We start from the raw sequence: 24701 nt of genomic DNA, 5'->3' as shown, positions 1-24701 counted from the left end.
AAGGCTTGCGAAACATCTCTGGTATATGTACAGGATTTATTTTGTGAGAATTTCCCAATTCCCCCTTCTCTAATACAATTGCCTCCTGATCTACTGCCGGAACCCCCATCAAAATATTTTCACAGTCTTCAGCTAAAGCTTCGATACGGTCCATCGTGTTACTTTTGGTCAGCTTTTCCTGACTTTTTTGGCTATTTTAGGGCCATGCACAGCGTTCGTTCCTGAGCCCCCCCCTGGCCCCTCCATGGTTTTTCGTTTGCCCATGATTGAACCAACTAGGGAGAAAAACAGCAAATGAACTAATTTTCCCAAGCAAAGAGGTACCTTCAAGCAAAGTCGGATCCCTTTTCTGCTGGGCTCAGTTGAATGTTCCAGTTGGTGTTGGCGAGCGAAGTATTAGAGAGATAGCCCTGGCCTGGCTCCTCCTGGCAGTGACGGGCAAGGACGGGCCCGCCCTTGGCCCGGGCTTCGCCCGAGCTCGGCCCGCGCTGCGGGGCTGTCAGTGGGCTCAAATCCCTCCCCGGCGCTGCCTGATTGCGTATGCGGCAGGCGCCCGGGGCAGGGGATGCTGGGGAATGAAGTTCACTACAGCTGCTCCTCTTACGGCAGCGGAAAACAAGCTGGAGCACGGGACACCACCAGACAGGGCTCCACCGATGAAAGCCGTTCCCCTCATGGCAGGGCAAGAGGTTCAAGGCAGCACCAGGTAAAAACGCACGTCCCGCGCTGCGGGGCTGTCAGTGGGCTTAAATCCCTCCCCGGCGCTGTCTGATTGCGTATATGGCAGGCGCCCGGGGCAGGGGATGCTGGGGAATGAAGTTCACTACAGCTTCTCCTCTCGCGGCAGCGGAAAACAAGCTGGAGTACGGGACACCACCAGACAGGGCTCCACCGATGAAAGCCGTTCCCCTCACGGCAGGGCAAGAAGTTCAAGGCAGCACCAGGTAAAAAGGCGCGCGTGTATTCATTTTAATAGTCCTAGACTCCCAAAGTAGGCCTCGCAAAACCCCAGGTCAAGAACCACTAGACCAAATGGAACAGAGGATTAATAAGTAGTGAGAAATCACTTCGCATTAGCAGCACTAGCAAATTAGCAATTTTCAGGGGAATGGAAATCAGGCTTTTTTTTAAATTTGCATGCAAATCTAAGAATGCAAAACTGCAGAAAGAAACCCAATTATTTGCATCTGAGATAGTGTTAAATTGGGTACTTTTGATAAGCACTAGAATTAGATGACCTGAAAGGCTACCACCAAACACAGCTTTAGCAAGAACAGCTTATCAGCTCAAGGGCTGGAAGCATAATGTAATGGCTAGATGCATATATAGGGAAATATCGAGATTTTTTGGCTATGAACAAAGGCAGCAGTAACCTCATGATCTAATCAACGTCAGAGTACATGGGGTAAATAATGCAAACATCGAAAAGGAGATTCTGTAAATGCTGCAGCACGCCTTCTCTTAAAGTTTAGCTCAAAGTATTAATTATGGAAGCAAAGTGAGATCCATTTTGGATGGCCCTGGTTGTGGCATGGTATAAGATGGGGTGAGGATAGCTCCCAAGACAGCTGAAGTGCGTTGTCTGCATTCTGGTGGCTGGCGGGTGGAGACCCAGACAATGGAGAGGAGGATGTAGACAGGGTTACCTGTATTAATTCCATAAACCGTGCTAGCAAGGGGTCACTGATGAGTTCTTTCTGTGAGCATTGCTGTTTGGTAGATGGTATGGGGTGAAAGTTTTAGCTGTATTTTGTTGGTCAACGTAAGGACGTTTCTAGGCCAGGCCTGTCCTTTATCTGTCGCAAACTGCTACTCTAAATGTTACTGTCTGCCAGGCGCAGAGATCTCACACTTTATTGTGAGTGTATTTTGGGTACTACTGCTTGGAGCCAGTCCCAGCGCTAGCTGCTGTGAGAAGCATCATTCTAGATAACGTCAGGGAGCCTGATAAGGCCACATGAAGAGAACCAAACCGGTTCTGCAGTACTGCCTGGCAAATGTTTGACAAAGTTTGTCTGGCCTTGGAAAACGTGTACATTTTAAAATGAGATAGTTGTGTAACAAGGAGACACTAATTAGATGGCCAATTGGTTTACAGGCGTAAATGATTCTCGAACTATCAAGGAAGTAAATGGATTAATTGCAATGTAAGTATTGTAAACAATTACATTCAGTGCAGATTCACATTTCACAAGTTTGTCGATGTGTACTGATCAGCAGGACCTCTAAATGAAATATTTTAAAGGAATCATACTAGACTGTGCTGTCAGAACATTGCCTGACACTGTGTGTAAATGGAGAAGGCTGTGAATGCAGACTGTGCCATTTATTTAGTTGGGGGATTCCTTAGACCCATGGACCCCGGTGAGCCCCACCAAAGCTTATACCACATCAGATTATCAAGTGGAAAGTTCCTCATACCACCAAAAAGGGATGGATAACAAGCCCTTGGGATCTGGATTCCCCTTGATTGTCACGTGAACAACTTACTAGGAAACTGTCACTCGCAAACTGATAAGATCCCACCCCATGGTAGCTAAGGCACCTCAACAGTGATCCTCTTCAATGCCCATGACGAGCTGGTCTCGTCATGGGCCGCGGTTGCGCTGTGCCCATGACGAGACCAGCTCGTCATAAACCCCGCCCGCTAATGCAACGGCCGGCACAGGGCGGGGAAAGGGGCGGGCACTGAAGGGGTTAAGTCAGTCATCCTCTCAATCTGTGCATACACCACCACGATCCATTTATGGTGCACTAGAAGACCCACTTCTTTCACACTTGTCTGTTTGCGCCACTGATCTATCAGCACTTCAGCCTTAGCTGCTTTAGGTATTTTAATACATTTGTCCATCAGAATCTGAGACTGCCGCGGCTAGGCCACACTGCTCAACAGCAATACACTTTGGTGCAATCAGACCCTGCCAGAAAGTCACCCAACCTTCTGGTCTCCTGTCATCCCCACAACCCCTAAGTTCCTGTCTGTGCCCATTAGATCTCACCTTACCAGCAGAGCAGATTGGTCAATGGCCCAAGAAGGCCAGCATCACAGTGGCAGGTCGCTCATTTGTAGTGGGGACAGCTGCAGCCAAGAGCCACACTGGCATGGAAGAAGTCCATCCAGCTTCGCACACACCTTAATTGCATGCCTCCAGCTTCACGCCATCTGGGTAGCCTTCTTAGAAAGCTACATTTACATGTTAGCCTTTCACCAAGGTGATGAAATCACGTGTACCAGTTCCCCTTTCATTTATGAGGTTTGTCTGATCCTCATCCTAGTCATGTCATGCACAAATTTGTTATGCTTTTAGTTACGTACAGCAGCAAGCTGGGGGGCTACTCTCGTTCAGATCAGCCCTGGCACTGGACCACGTACCCTATGTGTTTTGCAATTCCCAAGATGCTCAGTCAAATTGTAACTATTTGTAACACAGAACAGTAAATCCGTCAGTGTCGATTGAGCAAGAAGGAAGTCATTGATTCTGACCACTTGGATTCAACAGGCCAACTATTGTTTATCATAGTTTACCCATGATCTTGTCAATGTGATATTGATTCCAAGCAGACGATGAAAACAAAAGACTATTTTCTCATTGACATGGCTGCATTACTGCAAATTAATAGATGTCAGGATTACAAGGAGGAAAAAATGGGACTGCAAAAACAGAGTCAACTAGCACAGAACTGTTTTGAGGAGATTGAAAGAGTGAATCCTAGTTCTCTAAACAGCTTCTCATTTATAACACACTATGTTCTGTGAAATTCGTGTTCTTCATTATGCACACTCTTGAGAGCTTAACTTAGCGCACAAGTCAGTGTAATACTTTTAGAGCAATGCAACCAGTGCAATAACTCAAGCAGGGTGGTTGTGACAAATACTTCTTAGTAGTTCTCTTTGCTAAACTCTGACATTCCACCTTAAAGACAAGGGATTGGCTTATATTCAAAATTGTTAAACCATGAAGGCAATGCTTTTTAGTTAAGGAAGAAAGAGCTTGCAAACACTGCCTGTAAAAGCCCCACTTGTTTTCCCTGCTCTCACCCTCAAAACCCAACTTCGGTTAAAATACGAAGAGACTTAAAAATTCACAAAGCATTGATCCAAAGAGAATAGACAGCTTGTGACAACAGGAGTGTAAATTAAATCTGGAAAGAGGGGCATGACAGGAGTCTTTGTTTATAGAACCATAGACCGATGGATGAAAATCTGTGAGACCCACAAATATAAGGGAAATTGTGAAAAGTATATACATCAAATAACATGAGCAGTTAATGAGGATATCAAAAATTAGGAAAAAGACAGAAATTCTGAATTTGATTCGATGGAAGCAAATACTGGCATCCATTAGCCACGGAACACCCATTGTGCATGAACACCAACACTCTAAACGTATGAGTACATAGTCACCATCAACCAAATATTTCAGAAATACAATTGGTGTACCAAATCACCTGTGGACATTGTGTCCCTTTATATTGGATAGCTCTCTGTGTGATATGATCAACCTTAACTAGTAGGAACTAGAAATCGGCCCTTAATTTAGTATTGTCACACTGAGTAATGAAAAATGCTGGCTATTTCAAGGAATGGAATGGAAAGTTATGGCCAAAAAATAAAGAATAAAAGGAGCTATCAAAATATCCACAAAACAGCTGCTATTTTGTCATTAGATAACAAAGTCTAATTTACCTCTGTACTTCAAGAATTAAAAAAAAAAAACTAAAACACAAAAAAGACTACTGTGCAATTTTAATAAGCACTACCCCTTCGCTCATGGAGTGAACTTAGAATAGTAAAATGTAGCAATTTTTGTACTGTAGCTGAATCTAAAAGGATAACTACTTAATAGAAAATAAGGTTAACAACCTCTAGGTTTGGTCTTTAGTTAGATTATTTTAGTCATTCAGTGGGAACGTTTCTCATCTGGACCTTCCTGAGGAAGCCCTGCAAAGAATGTAAAGGTTTGCGATTAACTTAAAGTGCCACAGATGGAGCTCCCAGGCTCGAAATCAAACAAAATAAATCTTAGTCTAAGGGAATTTGAGTGCCTCCTGAAAGGAGCTTCAGGTCCAGGATATTGCCATAAAAATGTCATGTGGGGCCAACTTCAGGAGTACCCACATAGCAATCAAAAGCTCAGTATCACTTTGACCAATTCTTCTTGCAGACATCTTTGGTGAAGCTTAGCAGCATGACATCATCCTAATGAGATTCCGGAGAAAGCTGCAACAACTAGTTTACGCTTAAGTACAAAATCATATGATAGCAATGAGGAAACCAAAGAAAACCTTCTGGATACAATTTGTGAATTTAATTAACAAGAGGCACATGGTTTAGCAGGACTGCGAGTGTATGGGTAAAAAACAGGAACAGCAGTTTAGTAACCTTCCAAATTGCGTTTTGGAAAACATTTGATTTTATGAAGCATTTCGCACATTCATATAAAAAAATAAGTATTTTTTTTTACCAACTATAGAAGTCAAGGCAAAGACAATTGTGGGTGAGAAGTAATGGAGTCAAATGAGGTTTGGTGCTTTGAAAATGCATGAAATATGCGCATGAGAGAACAGAGCTCGCTGTTGGATGGGATTTGACATACACCTCTACTAGCATAGGGCTGAGGCAGCAATTGAATTTACTAAAACAGTAGACTCAACATTGGGTTAAGTAAACCATAGGTCTCAAACAGTACAGCTATTCTTGAGGCTGCACAGCTACAGGCCGCACACAATGGACAGGTGGCCAACCAAAACTCCCCCCAGCAACTTTACCACCCGCAAATGCGTAGTAAACCTTTCTCAGCCTGCAACTCTGAGTCAAGCCCCTGCCCTGAATAATTATACGCTATAAGGTTGGATGGCCTCACACTTACCACCTCCCTGACAAGGATAAGATATGTCTTTGCATAAGCTACTGAGACTCAATGCCATGCTCAAACAAAAATGCTTTTACTCCCCCCCCCCCCCCCCCCAAAACTTTTCAAAAATCTTTTACTGGCAAAGCAAAATTCACTGACTGTGGCAGTTCGCTAATGGAAGCTCTACTTGAATGATAATCAGTGCTTTTGTGACGCTCCTTAAATCCAAAGAGAATGAATGGTCCCAAAGGTTCTTAATTTATTCTTCATAGTGTTGCATGATGAATTAGTCTTCCGGAAAAGTGTGTGAAATCAATTTGGCTGACCTGTGGAACAGAATTCAGGTCCTTTGGTTCCAAAGACCTCGTAACACAAGGCATTTCTGTTCTAAATCGGTATGGGTTCTCTGCCATGTTCCTGGAAATGTCATCCACCATTGTTTGTAAAGCAGCCACTATATAGAAACATCACATTTAAGTAAAGGCTTGTCTTTCAAATCCAGGCTTAGGAAAAGAACTGGAAAGGAATATGGCCATGAGGATAGGACCCATTGCTACACGTTGGTCAGTTTCTCCTCTCAGCACCTTATCACAGAGCCCACTACAACACCCAGAGCTTGTATACCACTTTCCTGTCTGTTACATTGAAACATTTGCCTTCTGCCCATTCTCGTCATCCATTTTCAACTTCCTGTGTGATTAACATGGACATTACATCAATTTCAATCCCCCCCTCCTACTCACGTTTCTTGATATCTGTGAATGGCTGATTCCTCTCTATGTATTGTGAATCAAAGGACGAAGAATGGGAGATATAGCCAATCTAGGGAGAGTTCTGTATCCAGAACAGCACTGGCTTCCACTTGCACATTGCTTTCTGCTCAAGAGTCCACCAATACCATGCACTGATCCACTGAACATGAATTGTGGCGCCCCTAGATTTTAATCCTAAATTGACATCTGAGACAACTTACCTCTTCTGGTATTTTGGTTTATTATTTCATCCATAAGGTTTGCTCATGTTTTACTTAAAATCACAACTTTATTGGGTCAGTGAGATTCCTGCCCCCCTTTCAAACCCGCCACCATCTATACCGACTTTCTTCATCCCCTCACTGACATTCCTGTTACCTACATCCAGACACCTAACTAGGCTTACCACAGTTATATTGTCTTAATAGCTAGCAAACATATACTTAGTGCTCTATACTTAGAAGGAATATGCTACTTACCAGTATGCATCTGTTCTTGGCATGTAGAGTTGCAGATCTACACACTTGTGCATAGATCGCCATCTGGTGTTGGGCCCGGATGTTTGCAGTTGTTTTTCCTCTTGGAAAGTCTTTGGAAGTCACTAGGTCGGGGACTCCTCCTTTGGATCATATTGCGCATGGGCTTCGGCTCCATCCTCAGATTGTTTTTCGCCAGCAGGGAAATGATGTAGCGTAGTAATAAACAGCGAAGATGCCCATGTGTGTTGTATCTAAATAAGATAAACTGGAACAGATAAAGGTAGCCGGGGAGGCGGGTGGGCGTGTGTAGATCTGCAGCTCTACATGCCAAGAACAGATGCATACTGGTAAGTAGCATATTCAGTTCGAGGCATATGAGCTGCAGCTTACACACTTGTGCATAGATTATATAGCAGTACCCACTGTTAGCAGCGACCACCCGTATCTGTTGCAGTGCTTTGACATAATGTTTTGAGTACATCCTGGCCCACACTAGCTTGTTGCTTAGTTTGCACATCTACACAATAGTGTTTAGTGAAAGTGTGCGGTGTTGACCATGTAGCTGCTTTGCAGATATCTAATGGGATGTTTCCTAGAAAAGCCATTTAAGCCCCTATTTTACGTGTAGAATGGGCTTTAAGGGGAACGGATAGCGTTCGTTTTGCTTTGTGGTAGCAAATCTGAATGCATTTGATAATCCACCTAGCTATCCCCGACTTGGATGGAGTTGCCCTTGTGTGGTGGAGAAAAAGAGACACAGTTGTTTGGTCTTATGGAAAGGTTGTGTTCTCTCGATGTAGTAGAGTACGGCTCGTTTGACATCTAGTGTGTGTAGAGCTCTTTCTGCAACAGTTTGTGGTTGCGAGAAGAATACTGGTAGTTCTACAGATTGGTTTAGGTGAAAAGGAGAAATGACTTTAGGGAGGAATTTTGGGTTGGTACGGAGAACAACTTTGTTATGGTGCATTTGTAGACCAGGTTCTTGAATGGTAAATGCTTGTATCTCACTGACCCTTTTGAGGGAAGTGATGGCTACGAGAAAAGCGGTTTTCCAGGTTAAAAATTGGAGTTCACATTTGTGCAATGGTTCGAAGGGAGGCCCCATTAGTCTGGTGAGAACGATATTTAGGTTCCACACAGGTGAGGTTGGCACTCTGGGGGGAATTATTCTTTTAAGGCCTTCCATGAAGGCTTTAATGGCAGGTACTCTAAAGAGTGATAGATGTTGCCTGTTTTGTAGGTAAGCTGCTATAGATGCGATGTGCAGGCGAATGGACGTATAGGCTAGATTACACCTTTGTGGGTGGAGTAAGTAGCCTATGATGTGTTGAATGGAGATGTCTAGGGGATTGATGGTGGTGTTGTGACAATAGACGACAAAACGTTTCCACTTGGCGGCGTAGCACGCACTAGTGGTGGGTCGCCTAGCTTCCTTGATGACGTTCATACAGTCACGGGGGCAGATTTAGATAACCGAATTCTAGGACTTCAGGAGCCAGATCGCAAGGTTGAGCTGAGCTGGGTCCGGGTGTCTGATCTCTCCATGGTTCTGGGTTAAGAGGTGTGGAGAGAGGCGTAATGTTTTGTGCGGCACTACAGATAGTCCAGCAGTGTGGTGTACCACGGTTGTCTGGCCCAAGTTGGAGCTACTAGGATTAGTGTGAGGGAGTGTTGCTGTAGTTTGCACACCACTAGTGGAATGAGTGGGAGAGGCGGAAAAGCATACGCAAATCTGCCTGACCAGTTCATCCATATCGCATTTCCTTTGGACAATGGGTGTGGATATCTGGCGGCGAAGCTTGGGCATTTGGTGTTTTCGTGGGTGGCGAAGAGGTCTATCTGTGGATGCCCCCACATCTGAAAGTACGGGTGTAGAACTTGTGGGTGGAGTTACCACTCGTGGATTTGTTGTGTTTGTCTGCTGAGCAGATCTGCCATAGTGTTTTGGACTCCTGGGACAAGATTTTCTGGGGTATGGCCCATCTCCACATGCTCTGTGCTAGCTGAGAGAGCTGTGGAGAGTGTGTGCCGCCTTGTTTTTGAATATAGTACATGGCTCTCATGTTGTCGGATTAGGACTGCCTTGCCTGAAATCTGTATTTGAAAAGATTTTAGGCCTAAGAAGATCGCTAGTAACTCCAGTTGATTGATGTGGAGTAACTTTTGTTGAGGTGTCCATGTGCCCTGCACGGTGAGATGTAATAGATGAGCTCCCCAGCCGGAGAGCGATGCTTCTGTGGTTAGTACTATCTGGGGAACCGGGTCCAGGAACGGTCGACCTGTGGAAAGGTTTGTGGTGGTCCACCACTGCAGAGAGCGATGGGTGCGACCGTCTACCAACACCAGATCTGTTAATTGACCCTGGGCCTGGTTCCATTGGTGCACTAAGCACTCTTGGAGAGGACGCATCTGGAGTCTTGCGTGAGGTACTATGAAGATGCAAGAGGCCATCATCCCTAATAGTTGCATAAACACCCGAGCTGGAAGGAAGTCTTGTGCTATGAATTTTGCGCGTAGAGCCTGAATGCTTGCAATCCTGGCAGGATTGGGGTAGGCGAGCGCTTTTGAGGTCTCTATAGTGGCACCTAGATATTGTTTTATGTGGGACGGTTGTAGATGGGACTTTGTGGTTTACCGTGAAGCCTAGCTGGTGAGGTAGCTGGATCGTGGTGTGTGTGTGTTGTACACACTGATTGTATGAACTGGCTTTTATCAACCAGTCGTCTAGGTATGGGAAGACATGAATGTGTTGTCTTCGCAGATGTGCTGCCACCACTGCTAGGCACTTGGTGAATACTCACGACCCTCTGTACCGGAGTGATGTCCTCCACATCTGAATCGTCGGCTTCGGATGCGCTGACGAGTCCCTCGTCGGTGTGTTGTTCTGGAGCGTCGACGCCTTCCCCGAAGATGTCGTCCGGTATCGCCGTCGAGGAGTGTGCCATGGTTCTTCTGGCTCTTCGGTCCCGAATAGTTTTCTTGGACCGGAAGGATTTACACGCCGGACAGTCTCGAGCCTCGTGTTCAGGGATGAGGCAGAGATTGCACACCTCGTGGAGATCGGTGTGGGGGAATTTGGACCCACATCGAGGGCACTTTTTAAATGGAGTCCTTTCCATTAGCCAGGACCAGAGCTTGGGTAGGCCCGAAGTCCGCCGTCGACGACTGGAACCGAAGGTGTTGCCGATGAGAGGCGCGTTGAGTGGGGAGATCGCGATCGAAACAATACCGCGAATTTGGGGTGAGGATTGCGCGTCGACCGTCGAACTGGAAGCTGTTCGGAACCGGAGCGCGAAGATTACATCCGAGCCCGATGTCGGAAAAAAACAATCTGAGGATGGAGCCGAAGCCCATGCGCAATACGATCCAAAGGAGGAGTCATCGACCTCGTGACTTCCAAAGACTTTCCAAGAGGAAAGACAACTGCAAACATCCAGGCCCAACACCAGATGGCGATCTATGCACAAGTGTGTAATCTGCAGCTCATATACCTCGAACATAACATTTCATTTCTCTTCTGCAGCACATGGCTTGTGTTGGTAACCACAGCCACTCTTCCGCTTTTTCATCACAAACGTTTTGTTGTTACTTGCATAGGCCCTCATTATGAGTTGTCTAGATTTTGGTGTGGAGAGAACAGGTGGCCAGAATCTATGTTAGCAGTCAGTATCTATGCACCAAGGTTCAGCCATTAAAAAGTTTCCAGCTGGAATGGGGAATAACTGCTGAGACCCAGAGGTTATAAGGTCCTTTAGAGGCAGTTTTCACTTATTTCAGGAAATGCTGGTGCCCGCTGCTCCTACAGCAAATGTAGTAGGCCTGATGCTCAGGGCCTGGAATTATGGGTACCCAGCTTTCACACCCAATAATTCCGGGGCCAGAGACTGGATTGCAACTTGGGATATTTAACTTGGAGAATTGCTCAGGGTGAAATACCCCAACTTATAATGAGGGCATTAGTGGAGTGAGGGTGAGTTGGGTATTACAATGGCCACACACTGCAAATAGCAGCAGAGAGCTGGATAGGTCAGATCTTCACCCCGAAGCGGCGTGATGTACCCCAAAAAAGGTAGGTGATGTGCTATTACGATACAAGGTAATGCCCACTGGTCCTTTAAAAAATATATTTTTTATTGATTTTGCACCATAATATAGTAATAATAGTAACCCCCCAAGCAGGCAATTTCCCTAGCTATTAACAATCCATTAAATAAATAGCTAAACCAGTTTTTGGGAGAAAAGTACATCAAATACATACATATATATAAGCAGCCTCAATCATCCAGAAGAAGGATAAAAAAAGACTCCTAGATAAATAAGCAGCTAAGAATTAAGTCATAGAAAAAAAGGGAAATATACGTTTCCGATCCAAACATCTCAACTTCACATAATAAAGTGGGAGTTCGGCTACTACTCCCGATCATACTTCTAAATTCCCAATTGCAAAGTGGAGGCCATACTTTTGAAATTTTTCCCCGTGTCTTCTTACTTTTCCGAGAGTAGATAGTCCTTTCCAGATGATAGATTGTCAATAGAAGTGCAAATCATTGATGAAACACTGGAGGGGGAAGGGTCAAGCCAAGCGGTTGTCAAGCAGAACTGGTAAACGGCCATGGCGACAAACAAAGGGTTGATTATTAGATGAATCTGTCTCATCAGTAACACCTGATAGAATCCACCGGGAAAATAAAACAATATCAATCCCCAGTTTGTCAGCCAAAAATGTATTGATCCCCGATTTCAGGCCATCTGAGATAGGGCAGGTAGCCTGCATATGAAATAAATCTGCTGCAAAGTCTTTACATCTGAGGCATCTTGTCCCTGTGGCCCCTCCCCATTTATCAATCTTCTCCGGGGTTATAGAAAGGTTGAAGCAAGTTTTAAAATGTTGAGCCTGTAGATTGGCATATATTAAAAGCCTCTGTGCATCTTCTAGTGACCTTGACAGGTCACTAGGTTGAGCATTGAGCTTATCCTCTCACCCCTTTGAATGCTTCACTAAATCATCTTGCACTGTATTATTTAAGCCTCTGACAAGAGACCCTATCCTAGTGTCATCAGCCATAATTAACTCCACAACCTCCATCTTATAAAATCCCTTCGTCCTATCTCCCTTAAAAAATCCCTGATTTGTAAATATTTAAAGAAATCCTTATGATCAAGGTAAACATTTTGTCGGATGATATCAGAAGTCTTATAGGAGTAATGTAAAAAAAAAATCTCCTAATATGCGTAATCCATGAGTCACCCATTTACAAACATATGTGTCTTGAAGAAAAACTTCAGGTAAACACAGATTATCCTGTATGGAGGTGTAATAATTAAATCTCACTTGACCTATACTTTTATGAACTTTACCCCATATACTATAAGCCACTATTAAAACCTTAAATCAAACTCTTTTGTAATATCCAAATTCAACTTGCCCAAGAAGGCATCCCCTGATTTTTTTCTCCCAGTATGAGCTCATATATGGAAGGGGTCACAACATCCTGTCCAGGACAGACCTCTTTCTTATACAAGAGAATTGCCAATTGTTGAAAGCACCAGCCCAATAATACAATTTAAAATTGGGCACAGCCAACCCTCTACGTTCTTTTGGGAGAGTCAAGGAGTCAAGAATCTTAGTGCTGGATTAGCATATGCCCATAAAAATCGTGTCACCATCCCATTGAGTATTTTAAACAAATTGTTACCCATCTCCAACGGGATAGCCTGAAAAAAAATACAGGATCTTAGGTAGGAATATCATTTTGATCAGGTTACTCCGCCCAATCAATGATAATCTCAAATTATTCCATCTCCTAAAATCCTGTTTGGCCTTGTAAATTTAGGGCATCAGGTTAGCTTCCACAATCTTTCCTACCTCTGCTTTGATAATAACCCCAAGGTATACTGCTTTTTCGATAACCCGCTCATCTGACAAGAGTTCAATCTTTGTTAATTATAACCTGAGTTTTTTACCGGTTCAAAAGGTATCCAGAGAACTGGCCAAATCTTTTATCTTCCTTTTCAATCTCTAATAATGCACCACTTGGTTCGGGGGTAACGATGGCAAGACCATCGGCATACGCCAACATTTTTGTCTACCTCCCAGGTGACTTAATCGGCTGGATTGTCCAGTTGTAGTGAATTTGTCTAATCAGGGGATCAATATAGAGAGCGAATAGAAGGGTGAGCAGGGACATCCTTGCCTAGTGCCCCGCTTTATCATTACTTCTTTGGACAGGCCTCCCATTATAGAAATTCTAGCTCTAGGATGATGATAAAGGGCCATCACCGATCTAATAAATCCCTGTCCAATCCCTTATGAAACATCACCACCCAGAGATACGGCCAAGAGACCCACTGGTCTTTTTCTATTGTGATTTGTTCACCCACATATGGTTTTGCTTCAAATAAGGGTTCAGACACTTTCTTCTAAAGCTTCATGTGATTTAAATCACTGTGTGTGGCGACTCCTTGCAGTGTAATGCGCTATAGTTTGCTTTTGTATGTGGATTCATATCCTCTAACAAAGGCTTTCAGTGGATGGATAGCATGCTGCCCAATATGTTGTACATGATTGGAAGTGTGTGGTATTGTAGTATGGCATATGTAGAAAGTGTCTTGGTGTTGTGAGTGATGAACAGAGCAGTGATCAGTCCAAGAAACACTAAAGCACAGCTAGATGTGACATATGAAGAGGAAAGCGAAACAAAGTAATACCTCATCGCTTTGAGTAGTTTAGAGGCAGCAGGTTGCAAATGTGGCCTATGTGGGCAGATTTTGGGTGTTGCTGGACTCTTGCATGGAGAGGAACAAAAGGGGGTGAGAGTATGATGCACGAGTTGTCATGCCTACCATCCTTGTGTGGGAGATGAGTCTGGGAGGGTATGATCCTGGTCATCGGTTCTTCATCGCCTTTCTGAATGAAAGGTGGCATTGGATTTGCTTTGTTCTTCGTGCCCCTCTCACCCCGCACCTCTCAAAAAGCAGTGCCTGCTAGTGTTGACGACTTTGTTGCTTTATGTTCTTTGCAAAGCACAAATACCCATCCAACAGTGGCTTCAAAGAGTATTTTTCTTGAAATAACAATGCCATTTACAGCGTACAATTTCTTTAGGCTCTGCATTTCAATAGGAAATGGTAAAAATCAGCAAGGATCAAACCAGGTAAACAAATTTCAGGCATTACATTATGTAGACACAGTTGGTCTTTATTATTTTTAATTTGCTCAATATATCAGGACTTTTTTCTGGTGGGTAATAGTATGCAATTTATGTGGCTTTAACTGAAAATTGGTTAAAAAGGTTTATCAACTTTGTAATGTGTGCGACTGGAAAATAATTGTATACTGCCTTCCTATTTTATTTAAAGCAAACACAAGGAGATGATGGACAGAGCACTGAAACTTTTCAGAGACACACCCCCAGTCACAGATCTGGGCTGAATCCATCATCGTTCTTTAGCTCACTTCACCACCTCAGTTCAGACCCAGCTATATGCAAATCAGTCTTGACCCTATCCTCATGGAACAGTCCAGCCCGAACTGCCAAGCCAGGTCTTCCCTGAACCGGAAACAAGCAATCTGGGACCAGTGTCGGGGTAACACCCCTCATCAGCCAGGCTAGCTTGAATCCAGTGGCAACATGAGCAAGGGGCCCCACGTCTGGGCATGCCCTGCCAACTTAGGGCAAACAAAGCAAACACAAGGAGATGATGGACGGAGCACTAAAACTTTTCAGACGCTCAACCCCAGTCACAGATCTGGGTTGAATCCATCATCGTTCTTTAGCTCACTTCGCCACCTCAGTTCAGACCCAGCTATATGCACATCAGTCTTGACCCTATCCTCGTGGGAACAGTCCAGCCCGAACTGCAAAGCCAGGCCTTCCCTGAACAGGAAACAAGCATCCTGGGACCGATTTCGGGGTAACAACTTGGGGCGAACAAAGCGGTCCCAGGATGCTTGTTTCCGGTTCAGGTAAGAACTGGCTTGGCAGTTCGGGCTGGACTGTTTCCATGAGGCACAGGGTCAAGACTGATTTGCATATAGCTGGGTCTGAACTGAGATTGCCAAGTGAGCTAAAGAACGCTGATGGATTCAACCCAGATCTGTGACTGGGGGTGAGTGTCTGAAAAGTTTCAGAGCTCCGTCCATCATCTCCTTGTGTTTGCTGTGTTCGCCCTTTGTTGGCAGGGTATGCCCAGATGTGGGTCCCTTGCTCACTTTGCCACTGGATTCAAGCTAGCCTGGCTGATGAGGGGTGTTACCCCGAAACCGGTCCCAGAATGCTTGTTTTCGGTTCAGGGAAGACCTGGCTAGGCAGTTTGAGCTGGATAGTCCCATGAGTCACAGGGTCAAGACTGATTTGCATATAGCTGGGTCTGAACTGAGGTGACGAAGTGAGCTAAAAAACGATGTTGGATTAAACCCAGATCTGGGACGGGGGTGAGTGTCTGAAAAGTTTCAATGCTCTGTCCATCATCTTGTGTTTACCTTTTTTAGTCAGGCATAATCTTGGAATGTATTTTGTAATTATTTGTTGGGAACTAATTTCACAAGTAGTTTGACTCTGGTGAAATCACTGCCCTGTGTAGCACAAACACTGAGCAGTAGCATTTGCACCTGCAGCTTTCAGAAGGGTTGAAGGTACCACAACCATACTTCCCAGGAAACGGGCATACCACAGACAACCCACATTCAAGGTCAACGGATGCACCTTTGCAGTAAATATTCTTGTCAAATGAAGGAATCAAGACCATTTATCAAAACAAAAAAAACATTACAACCACCGAAAATACCAGTTCAAAAGTCAATTGCTTACCAGCTGAATAATAAGCTGTGCAGCTTCGCTCTGGTTAGCCACTGGTAGCAAATTCATTCCAAGTTCTAGAGCGATAAACTTCTGCACTTGGGGAAAGTACTGTTCACTTAACCGAGTTCTCTCAACTATGACGAGCGTATGAAGATTGCTGCCCTGGAAAGGCGATAAAGGCAATGACATAGCTATGAAAAATATTTCACAAAACTCATACGTATATATATATATATATATATATACACTAACACAACATACCGGTAAAGAAAGATGATTATGAGGTGTGATACTATAAGTAATTTGGTGTTCAACAAGACATGTAATGTTTTTTGGTATTCCTCTGCTAAGTGTCTTTGTAAGTATTTCAGTGGCCTTCAGCTGTTAGATGTGTGTGCCCCGTTTGTCTAACTCAGTGTTCCATCTTTTGAAAGATCCTCCCCTTCTGATTTACAGATCACTGCAATGTTACATTTTTAAGAGTCAGAGATAGTTCTATGAACGTACAAGCCAGTCCTGCACCATGCTTGCTTTATTCATTTACATTTGTTTGTAGTTGGTCCTAATTCCCATTACTACCATGGTAGATGGATGGCTGGGCTCAGTGTTTTTCTTTAATGTACACTGTTCAATGCTCTGCTTCGAATCCTAGGCCAGGTGAAAGAGCTAACCTTAAGCTCCCAAGCCCCGCTGCATTAACAGATGCGCCAGTGGCCTGGTGAAGGTCACATGCTCCATCCACCCTTCTCAACAGTCTGCAAGCACACGTCTCCACCAGATTATTTTGTAGCAACTCTCCCCACTAAGCCACACAGGCACACTTTAAAAGCAGCAACTACACCCTCACTACCCCTCTTAGCTTCTTTTAAATGTTAAATCACTCCCAAAATACATCTAGAAACAGGACTCATCGTAGAGAACGACAAGCACATATTTGCAATTGTTGAAACATGACTTAAGGTCTCCTCAGATCCTGAATGGTCTTTAGTGGTCATTGCCAGGTACAAAATCCTTCATATAGACTGTCCAAATTGCATAAGAGGAGGTGTTAAGCAAGAGGATTGATAGCAGCACATTAAAAATCTGAGCGCAGAAGATGCTCGATGACTTAGAGACTGAAATCTTAGCTTTCAATTTTTCTTAGTCCCAATTTTTCTTCACTATATGAATATAGACCTCTGGTCCTTCAACCACCATTGCTTAGCTGTCTAATAGTATCGTCCCTATCTCTCTCGCTCGCAAATCTGCTAAACCCTGCTTTAGGTAGATTTTAATACTTGGGCTGACTACAGTCTTCGATATTTCACAGGGGTGACTTTACATATTAAGCAGACTGCTGCAGCATTCACCACTTGGGGTATAAGGTAGTAACTACTACTCTCTCCATATCTGTAGTAAGCTAGGCCACCTTAATTTTTTGCTAATACATATTAGTTTGTTTTTTTGATTGTTCCCATTATCTTTTCTGCCCTGATGAGACCTGGTTATTTTATTCTGGTTGAAACGTCGTCAACAAATAACACAAAGTATCCAGTGGCGCCTCCTCCCCTAAGGCGGAGGAGCATCGCCCAACTGCTTTTAAGCAGTGCGAAGAAGCATTAAATGATAATAACTGTAAGTTATTATCATTTAATGCTTCCTGCTGCTTTTGCAGGTGAGCGGGGCTGCTCTGGTCTCGGAGCAGGGCAAGGGAGGAGTGGTTTGCCCACTCCTAAGTGGCAATGACTGTTTGGTTGGACCTCCTGGGCCGCCCAAACCAGTCATGTGCACTTTCCCCGTTCTCCATGCAAACTACATTACAGCCTACATGGAGAATAAGCCTAGGCTCCCATTCCCTGGTTGAGCGTCCAACTGGACACTCAAAACCAATCACAACGATGCATTGCAGCGTAGTGATTGGTCAGTGGGGCCTGGCTGTGTTTCCCTCCGAGACGGAGAAGAGCAGGAGTGGAGACGCTGGACCTGGCGCAAAGGTACGTTTATTTAGTTGTAATTTCTTTTCTTTTTTCTTTTTTAAATACGGATGACCCCCACGTGACATCTCCCGCCACCCATGCCGGCCGCCGCTGAAAGGATCAGAGTATTTCATGTTGTTTGGTATAAGAAACACACATGCACTTGCAATATCATTCTTTCTTTTTGTGATTCTTTGTTCACCGTGGACGCTTTGCACATGGCTTAACAGAGATTAGTGTATGTAAAATATCTATGTTGAACTTGTGAATGAAAATGACAAATGCGGTCGGAAATCATTATGGTGGTCTGAAGTATAACCAGTGGCGGTTTGTCCATTGGGGGCGTTGGGGCGTAGCCCCCCCGCCCGTAGCTCCCTCGGCGTTTCTAAACTTAAGTAAACTGAATCAGTTTACTTAAGTTTAAAGATGCCGAGCAGCCGAGGGAGAACCAACTGACAATCATGTCAGTCAGCATGACGTTGGACCGCCCACCCCCTTCAGAGTCTGAAGGGGGTGGGCGGTCCGGCGTCATGTTGACTGACATGATTGTGTCAGACATGGGGCAACAGGCAGCAGCACAAGTGCGCATGAGTGGGGAAGGTGAGCGGATTTTCACCCGTGCCCAGTCATGCGCACTTGTGTTTGCACTGGCTTGCGCATGCCCATTAGGAGCCCCTCGGTCTCCTAATGGGCAGGCGGCGGGCGTAGCGTAAGCTGTGCCGTCGGCCAATCCTGGCGCTGCTGGCAGCGCCAGGATTGGCTGAGAGGGGTTGGTAGGCCCCTCCAGTGCCGTTCGTGAAGGCGCGCAGGGGAGCAAGGTCTGAGAGGTGGCGTGGACCCGTGGACCGGCTGTGAGGTAAGTTTTTTAAAAAATATTACATTTCCCCCCCCCGTGCGCGACCCCCCCCCTCTCCCCGCGAGCCGCGACTGTGTTCTGTTGCTTGTCCCCCATTATTTAGTTATTTCTTCGTTGTATTGTTCTTATCCCTGGGCAGTTTTATTCATGGGGTAGCAAGTCCACTTCGCCGTTTGTGGTGCGAGGCCGTTATTTGCTGACTCCGAGGGTTGGCTCTGTTTGCAAGAGCATGAAAGCATAACCCTGCAACTTGAGAGATAGCACTGCAGGATAAGGACGGCTGTGTTGTTTCCCATAACCAACAAGTAGGCCACATCAAATGCCCTTTTACACCTCCCTGCCCCATGACACCACCTTTTTCGAAAACCTGAGACCTCCTTATATTTAATAACAATTGTGATAAGAGGACCTAACAGCCATCTTTAGGAGCTAAAGGTAGGCTTTTAAATGCATGTGTGTATGTATCAGATTTATACTACAGAGCATGGGCCGCGCTACAAAGCGCAGGGGCACTATGCAGGAGAAGGATTCCCTCACTTCATTCATTCTTGCTTGTCTCTTCTCTGTTTTACATTTGTAGGGAGAGGTGTGTGTAGATTTATTGTTGTCACTTCGCTGTTTTTCTGGTTACCCCATGTCTGATTTCGTTGCGCCCTTGCCTCGTTGTTCTTTATTTGCTGTCCCTCAGACGGCACTTTCCTTGCAGCAGAGAAATCATACATATTTAAACTCCGGGGTCGGATTGTTAAACTTGGCTTTCGGGCAGCGAACAATGAGCCGGTGACTCAGGTCCAGCTGTGGGCTGATTTTGTTTGTGCTTGAGTGGTACACATTTAAACAGTTTCGGGGTGTTGTTCGGCATAACCAATGACTCAGTAAACCCTAAATGCCCTCTCTGAGAGGCAGGTGGCCTGGCAGTGTTCTATAAGTTACCTGCAGAGGAGAGAATGATGGTGAACCAGGATAGAACATTTAAAGAGGTAGGGGACAGAACATGGGTAGAAGTTGAGACATAGCTATGGAAAGGCAAGGAGAAGCATTAAGAGTGAGGATTAGAAAAGAAAAAGTGCTGAATGGACATTTATCATGTGCAATTGTAGTGAAGGCAGTGCTTTAAGTGTGCATGTACTGTCTGCTACTCCTGCACTTCTTCAATTTGAAAAGGAGAGTACCTGCAATTCTCAGGACTTCTGCAATACATTTAATGCATGATTACCTGGCCGAGTGTTTTCATATAGTGCTTCACTTTAATTTTTTTAAGCACTGTCTATACAAATGCTACTTTTACCTAATTCAAAAGTACTCAATATTCCTGCCTCAGAAGGATTGTTTAGTTTTGCCTTTAATAAAACACTCGACTTACAGGTCACATAAGATGCCATTAGAAGTCACAACTCATTGAGCCCTCTTGCTGAAGCTCATTACTAGTAAGACAGCCAACGTACCCCGGAGTCTTAGTGGAGCTATTTACAAGGACTCTAGACTGCCTATTTCCATTGGTTGAATGTGCTTGGCTGGAGGGTCATTTTGCATCAGACCAGTTTGAGAATATGGCACATATTTGATTTCCTTCTAATGTTTTCTTCACATTTGTGCTTCAAAATGCTATATTGGGATCCCCTTTTTTCAACAATTGGCAGTAAATGTGTGATGTAAGAGATGCCATTTGAATACATTATTTAAAACATTTCTTGGGGGGGAGCAACCCCTTGCACCCCCCTTTTGCACTTCGAGCTCGCTCATTATACTCGGATGTGTTTTCTCAGGTACAATATTTTCGCCCAACCACTTTAAAAATCCACCAGCCGCCACTGAGTATAACTACATGTTGGCAACATGAACTGCAGTTGGTTTGTTAGCTATTTAACTTATTTATCGATTGTTTGAATGATACCTACAAGTGCCTAGTTTTAGACATCTCAAAGTGGCACAGGTAAATCACGTACTCATCCAATGGAGTCAATCAGACCTTTATACCTGGAATCAGTGAATCCAATTCAGTCATCTGTATTACCGATTCCTTAAATGCAAGAGCAATAAGGAATCGGTAGTTACCGATTCCTTATTTACCGATTCCTTACCTACATCGCACATGGCTAAATACCGGTCGGTAACGCTGAAATTTACCGAATTTCGCCGTTACCGACCGGTATTTAGCCACCTACGTCTGGCCCCATGTGATTTACCTGCTCCACTTGTACTTTTCTGAGTTAGGTCTCAAATAGGCTATACACATTCTTGCCTGACAGTCCTGATGAAGACCCCACATGTGATGTTTTCCACTTACACTCATATAGGGGGTCGAAACGTCAATGTTACTCACACAAGCACCTTTTGCCCAAATACACAAAATTGTAAAAAATTAGAATTGTATGTTTATTTAGGGCCTTTTAAAGACTTTGGGACGCTGCTAGAATTCTATGTTTACGTGTTATCAATATGTAACATTGCGTTTTCTTGTAGTCACACTACTATGTCACTAAAATCTTCTGTATCTGTAATGTTATGTATTATATAATGTGTGTTAGTCTTGTTTTGTATTAATATTGATACATCTTTATTCTGATATGATATATGAAATTGAATATATCGAATACCATTTTTTCTAACTGATATGTCTTTTTTTAGTTTTTGTTGATGTTTACAGTGAGTGGGTGTGTATCATTAATTGTTGGTCCGACCTTTTGAGAGGACAAAAGAATTCCCTTAAAGAATTTTTTTTCCCTGTGGCAGAACCACTGTGCATATATTGTGGACAGTCCCCACGTTCTGCAGGATACTAGGTTACCCCATTGATAATATCAATCCTGGGTTTATGCGCAGCTCTTTTAGCCTTGTAAGAAGTTGTTTCTGAAAGCAAGTGGCACTTGGCAGTAGTAAGCAAAACCCAGAGATGAATGCTTTGGTCTTCACTAGCTGACCTGTCCCCAGTTTCACTCTACAGCACACTTTATGAAAAGAGACCATCAATGTCCCCATAATCTTCTGGCTGATCAGGCCAGATTTAACAAGCTCCATTCAAGAATTACTAATGGTGTCCAGAGTCAAGGTCCCCTGTAACTGGTACCTATTTGGGCAGGAACAAAAGGGCACCAATGTCCTAAACGGTCGTGCAGTGAGAGCTGCCGATATGCTTAGCTGAGGGACATGAATGCCAAGTATGTAACATTAGCAGCACTGACCTCTCTTTGCTTACTTCTGGTCCTCATGTTACTTTCCACACCTCGTCTCTTATACTCAAGTAAATTAATTGTATTGTTGCTGCATGTATGAAGTAATAGGATGTGTTATTCAAAGTATTTTCACTGTTAAATTGAAGCCAATCTTCTGAAAGAGCACAGATGCAAACAAAAATGTGACTATTCATTTTGTGTGCAGTAAGTGTAAGTAGAAAAGAACTCTGCTTAGATGGATGCACAGTTCTCCCTTTCAATAAGAATTTTGCAAACAAAGTGGAAATAATTTTAGAGCATCGGAAAAGTGGGGGGGGTTTGGTGTGTGCTCTCACTCTCCACATCAAGTCCTGTACAAATTACCCACATTAACAACTGCCCTGAGGATGTGGTAACAGATGCTGAAGTACAGGTATGTCCAACGCAGCTCCAGAGGGGAAGGGAATATGCCACATTTTCAGGGCATAAGTGCATGGTAAATATACATTTTAAAAAATAAAATTTCTTTTGACAGCGATTACCCTGAAGTTATGGCTCTCCTAAATCTATTCTAATTTTGGCGTGCCAGCAACTGTACCACCCACAGTCACCCAAAGATATGCATTGTCTATGTTGCCTACAAACTTCACGTTTTGAGGTGGGAAATGGGATCAAAGGCTAGTAATTTAAAGTGTTTCTGTATTTTAGGTGAAAAAGATATCTGCACAAACCTGCCTCTGGGCCACAACTGTGCTCGTCACATTTTCACAGGTTAAATGCTGGAAAATAGCCACTCAGCCAGTACCACACTTTGCCTCAAAAAAAAAAAAAAATATATATATATATATATAACTCTCCAAAGCGTCCAGATCTTAGGGAGGCACACGACAGCTTGCATCTCTTCAACCTCCTCCAGCACTCCCGAACGCTCTCTCTCATGCCGACGCGTTTCGAGGTAAAGAGATATATATATATATATATTTTTTTTTTTTTTTCTTGTTCCACTTGGTAAGAAGACACACATTGATGAACCTTCTGTGAAAGAGTAGTCGTCAACAAATCAGGAAAGCCCTAGAGTCTTATGGGCAAACCAATCTCTCTTGGACGATAAGGCAAGGTGGTGAAAGTACCATCTGAGGGCTTAAAAATGCACAATAGCGCAGTGAGTTTACACTCAGGGTTTGCAAGCTGGTATGTTATTTAAAGTGTACTTACATTTCTAATTCGCACCAGTCTTCTTTTGAAGGCATTTCCCGCTACCAAATCTGCTTCCGATATATAAAGTACACACAGCCTGTTTGGAAGCTGAAAATCCACCATACCCAATGCCTCCTCAAAATGTAGCTGTATTTTACCTACAAATTTAAGAAAAGAGATTTCAACAATCATTGGGAATGCCATTTGTTTTTGACTTTAAAGAGCTGCACTCTACATTAGTATAGGCACACCGCTTGCACTGTACTAACAGACAACTTTCACCTTGAACTCAGAGACACAATCCTTCTCCTGCACACCCTGGGGCACACCAATCACACGGGCACACAGTCACCCTGCGCTCACAAGTATACTACTCAACCTTGAGAAAGTTTTGCGATTCATCAAGAAAAAACTGCTCTTTTACTGTAATCCATAGGTCCAATGCTATGCTGTACTTGTAACTGCTAGGTTTTATTATAGAAGTTGGACCCATGTTTACTCGCTCATGCTAAACGAAGTAGTCGCAAATCCCAGTCTCTGATGTTGTACACGAAGCGCCTCTGGCAAACTAAGGAAGCAACTGTTAACTTATGAGAGTAAGCTAAACATTTAATTAATTTTAAATGTAAGTGTATATTAAAAAATAATAACATTCAGCATTATTATACTTCTGTTTTTATTTGGAATTCATTCAATTTCATTTTTACATTATTTCCCAAGGGGTGTTGGGTTATAGCTGCAGTTCCAGTAGTTGGCCATGGGCCGCTATTGGCTTAGAGATAGGCTGGGCTGAAGTACGTTTATGTCTGTGTTATACCCAATAGGGCTTTAGTAGAATCAGAAGTGTATTTAGTGAATAACAATTGTGTTGCTCATACACGAGTTGTGTTTTGCATTAGCCTATCCCTAAATCCCTTCTTAAATGTCCATTAACCCCTCCAATCCTGTAGTAATTAGTCCCCATTTTCCTACAGCTCACCCTTGACGCTCCCACATTTACTACTGAATCCCATACTTCATATGTGGAGCACTTCACCACTGAGGGTCAGATATTGATATAGGAACATACTAAAGAGGACGAATTGGAGCTCTCCAGACAAATGTTTGTGAATTACATTTTGTATTTCGTGAAGTATTACTCCTGGATAACTGCTTTACATACTTCAAATGGGTTTTGGGATCCAGGCCCTGAGATTCTCACTAACAGTTCAGCTTCTCAAGTACATGCTACTTATTCTCCAGATGTAATCCATATACTTCTTGTCCTCAAATGAGCATGGAATGAAGGCCCACCAGAGCATTTTCTTATCACTTCACTCCTGGCCTAACCTTTTGTCCCCCCCCCCCCCCCAATAATTTTGGGTCTCGAAATAATTCTTCTGCACTGAGGGATCGTGATGCCCAGACCCATGCCACTAGCATCAGGAAGAGGACAGCAGCTTTTGATGCTTCTAGCCCATCCCCACTTCCTGAACCACCATCTCCAATCATGGCATGACGTCCAGCAAAAGGAAGCAGACACCGCCCCACTGACACTACAGCCACAAGATTGGCAGGGCCTTCCTGGTCACGTCTGGATGTCACAGCCGGTCTCAAATGTTACTCCAAGTTCTGTCACCCACCAACAGAGTAGCACACTGCAAATTTCTGGGTG

The 24701-nt window shown here is 43.9% G+C and overlaps 1 protein-coding gene across 2 annotated transcripts in view; it reads right to left on the bottom strand.

Moving 5' to 3' along the window:
* FAAP24 (FA core complex associated protein 24) overlaps nucleotides 1-24701 on the bottom strand; it is a 161224-nt gene that overhangs the window by 35932 nt on the left and 100591 nt on the right. For both annotated transcript variants that reach the window (XM_085638795.1, XM_085638796.1), the window contains exons 3-4: nucleotides 23066-23205; nucleotides 15897-16049 (exon numbers count right to left, since the gene is read on the bottom strand). In XM_085638795.1, the coding sequence (XP_085494921.1) occupies nucleotides 15897-16049; nucleotides 23066-23205 (293 nt within the window). The remainder of the gene's footprint in view (nucleotides 1-15896; nucleotides 16050-23065; nucleotides 23206-24701) is intronic.

Source organism: Triturus cristatus, chromosome 12 (genome assembly GCF_964204655.1).
Source record: "Triturus cristatus chromosome 12, aTriCri1.1, whole genome shotgun sequence".
NCBI classification, from domain to species: Eukaryota; Metazoa; Chordata; class Amphibia; order Caudata; family Salamandridae; genus Triturus; species Triturus cristatus.
Note: the sequence above shows the minus strand (reverse complement) of the source record. Positions and strands in the feature narration are given on the sequence as shown.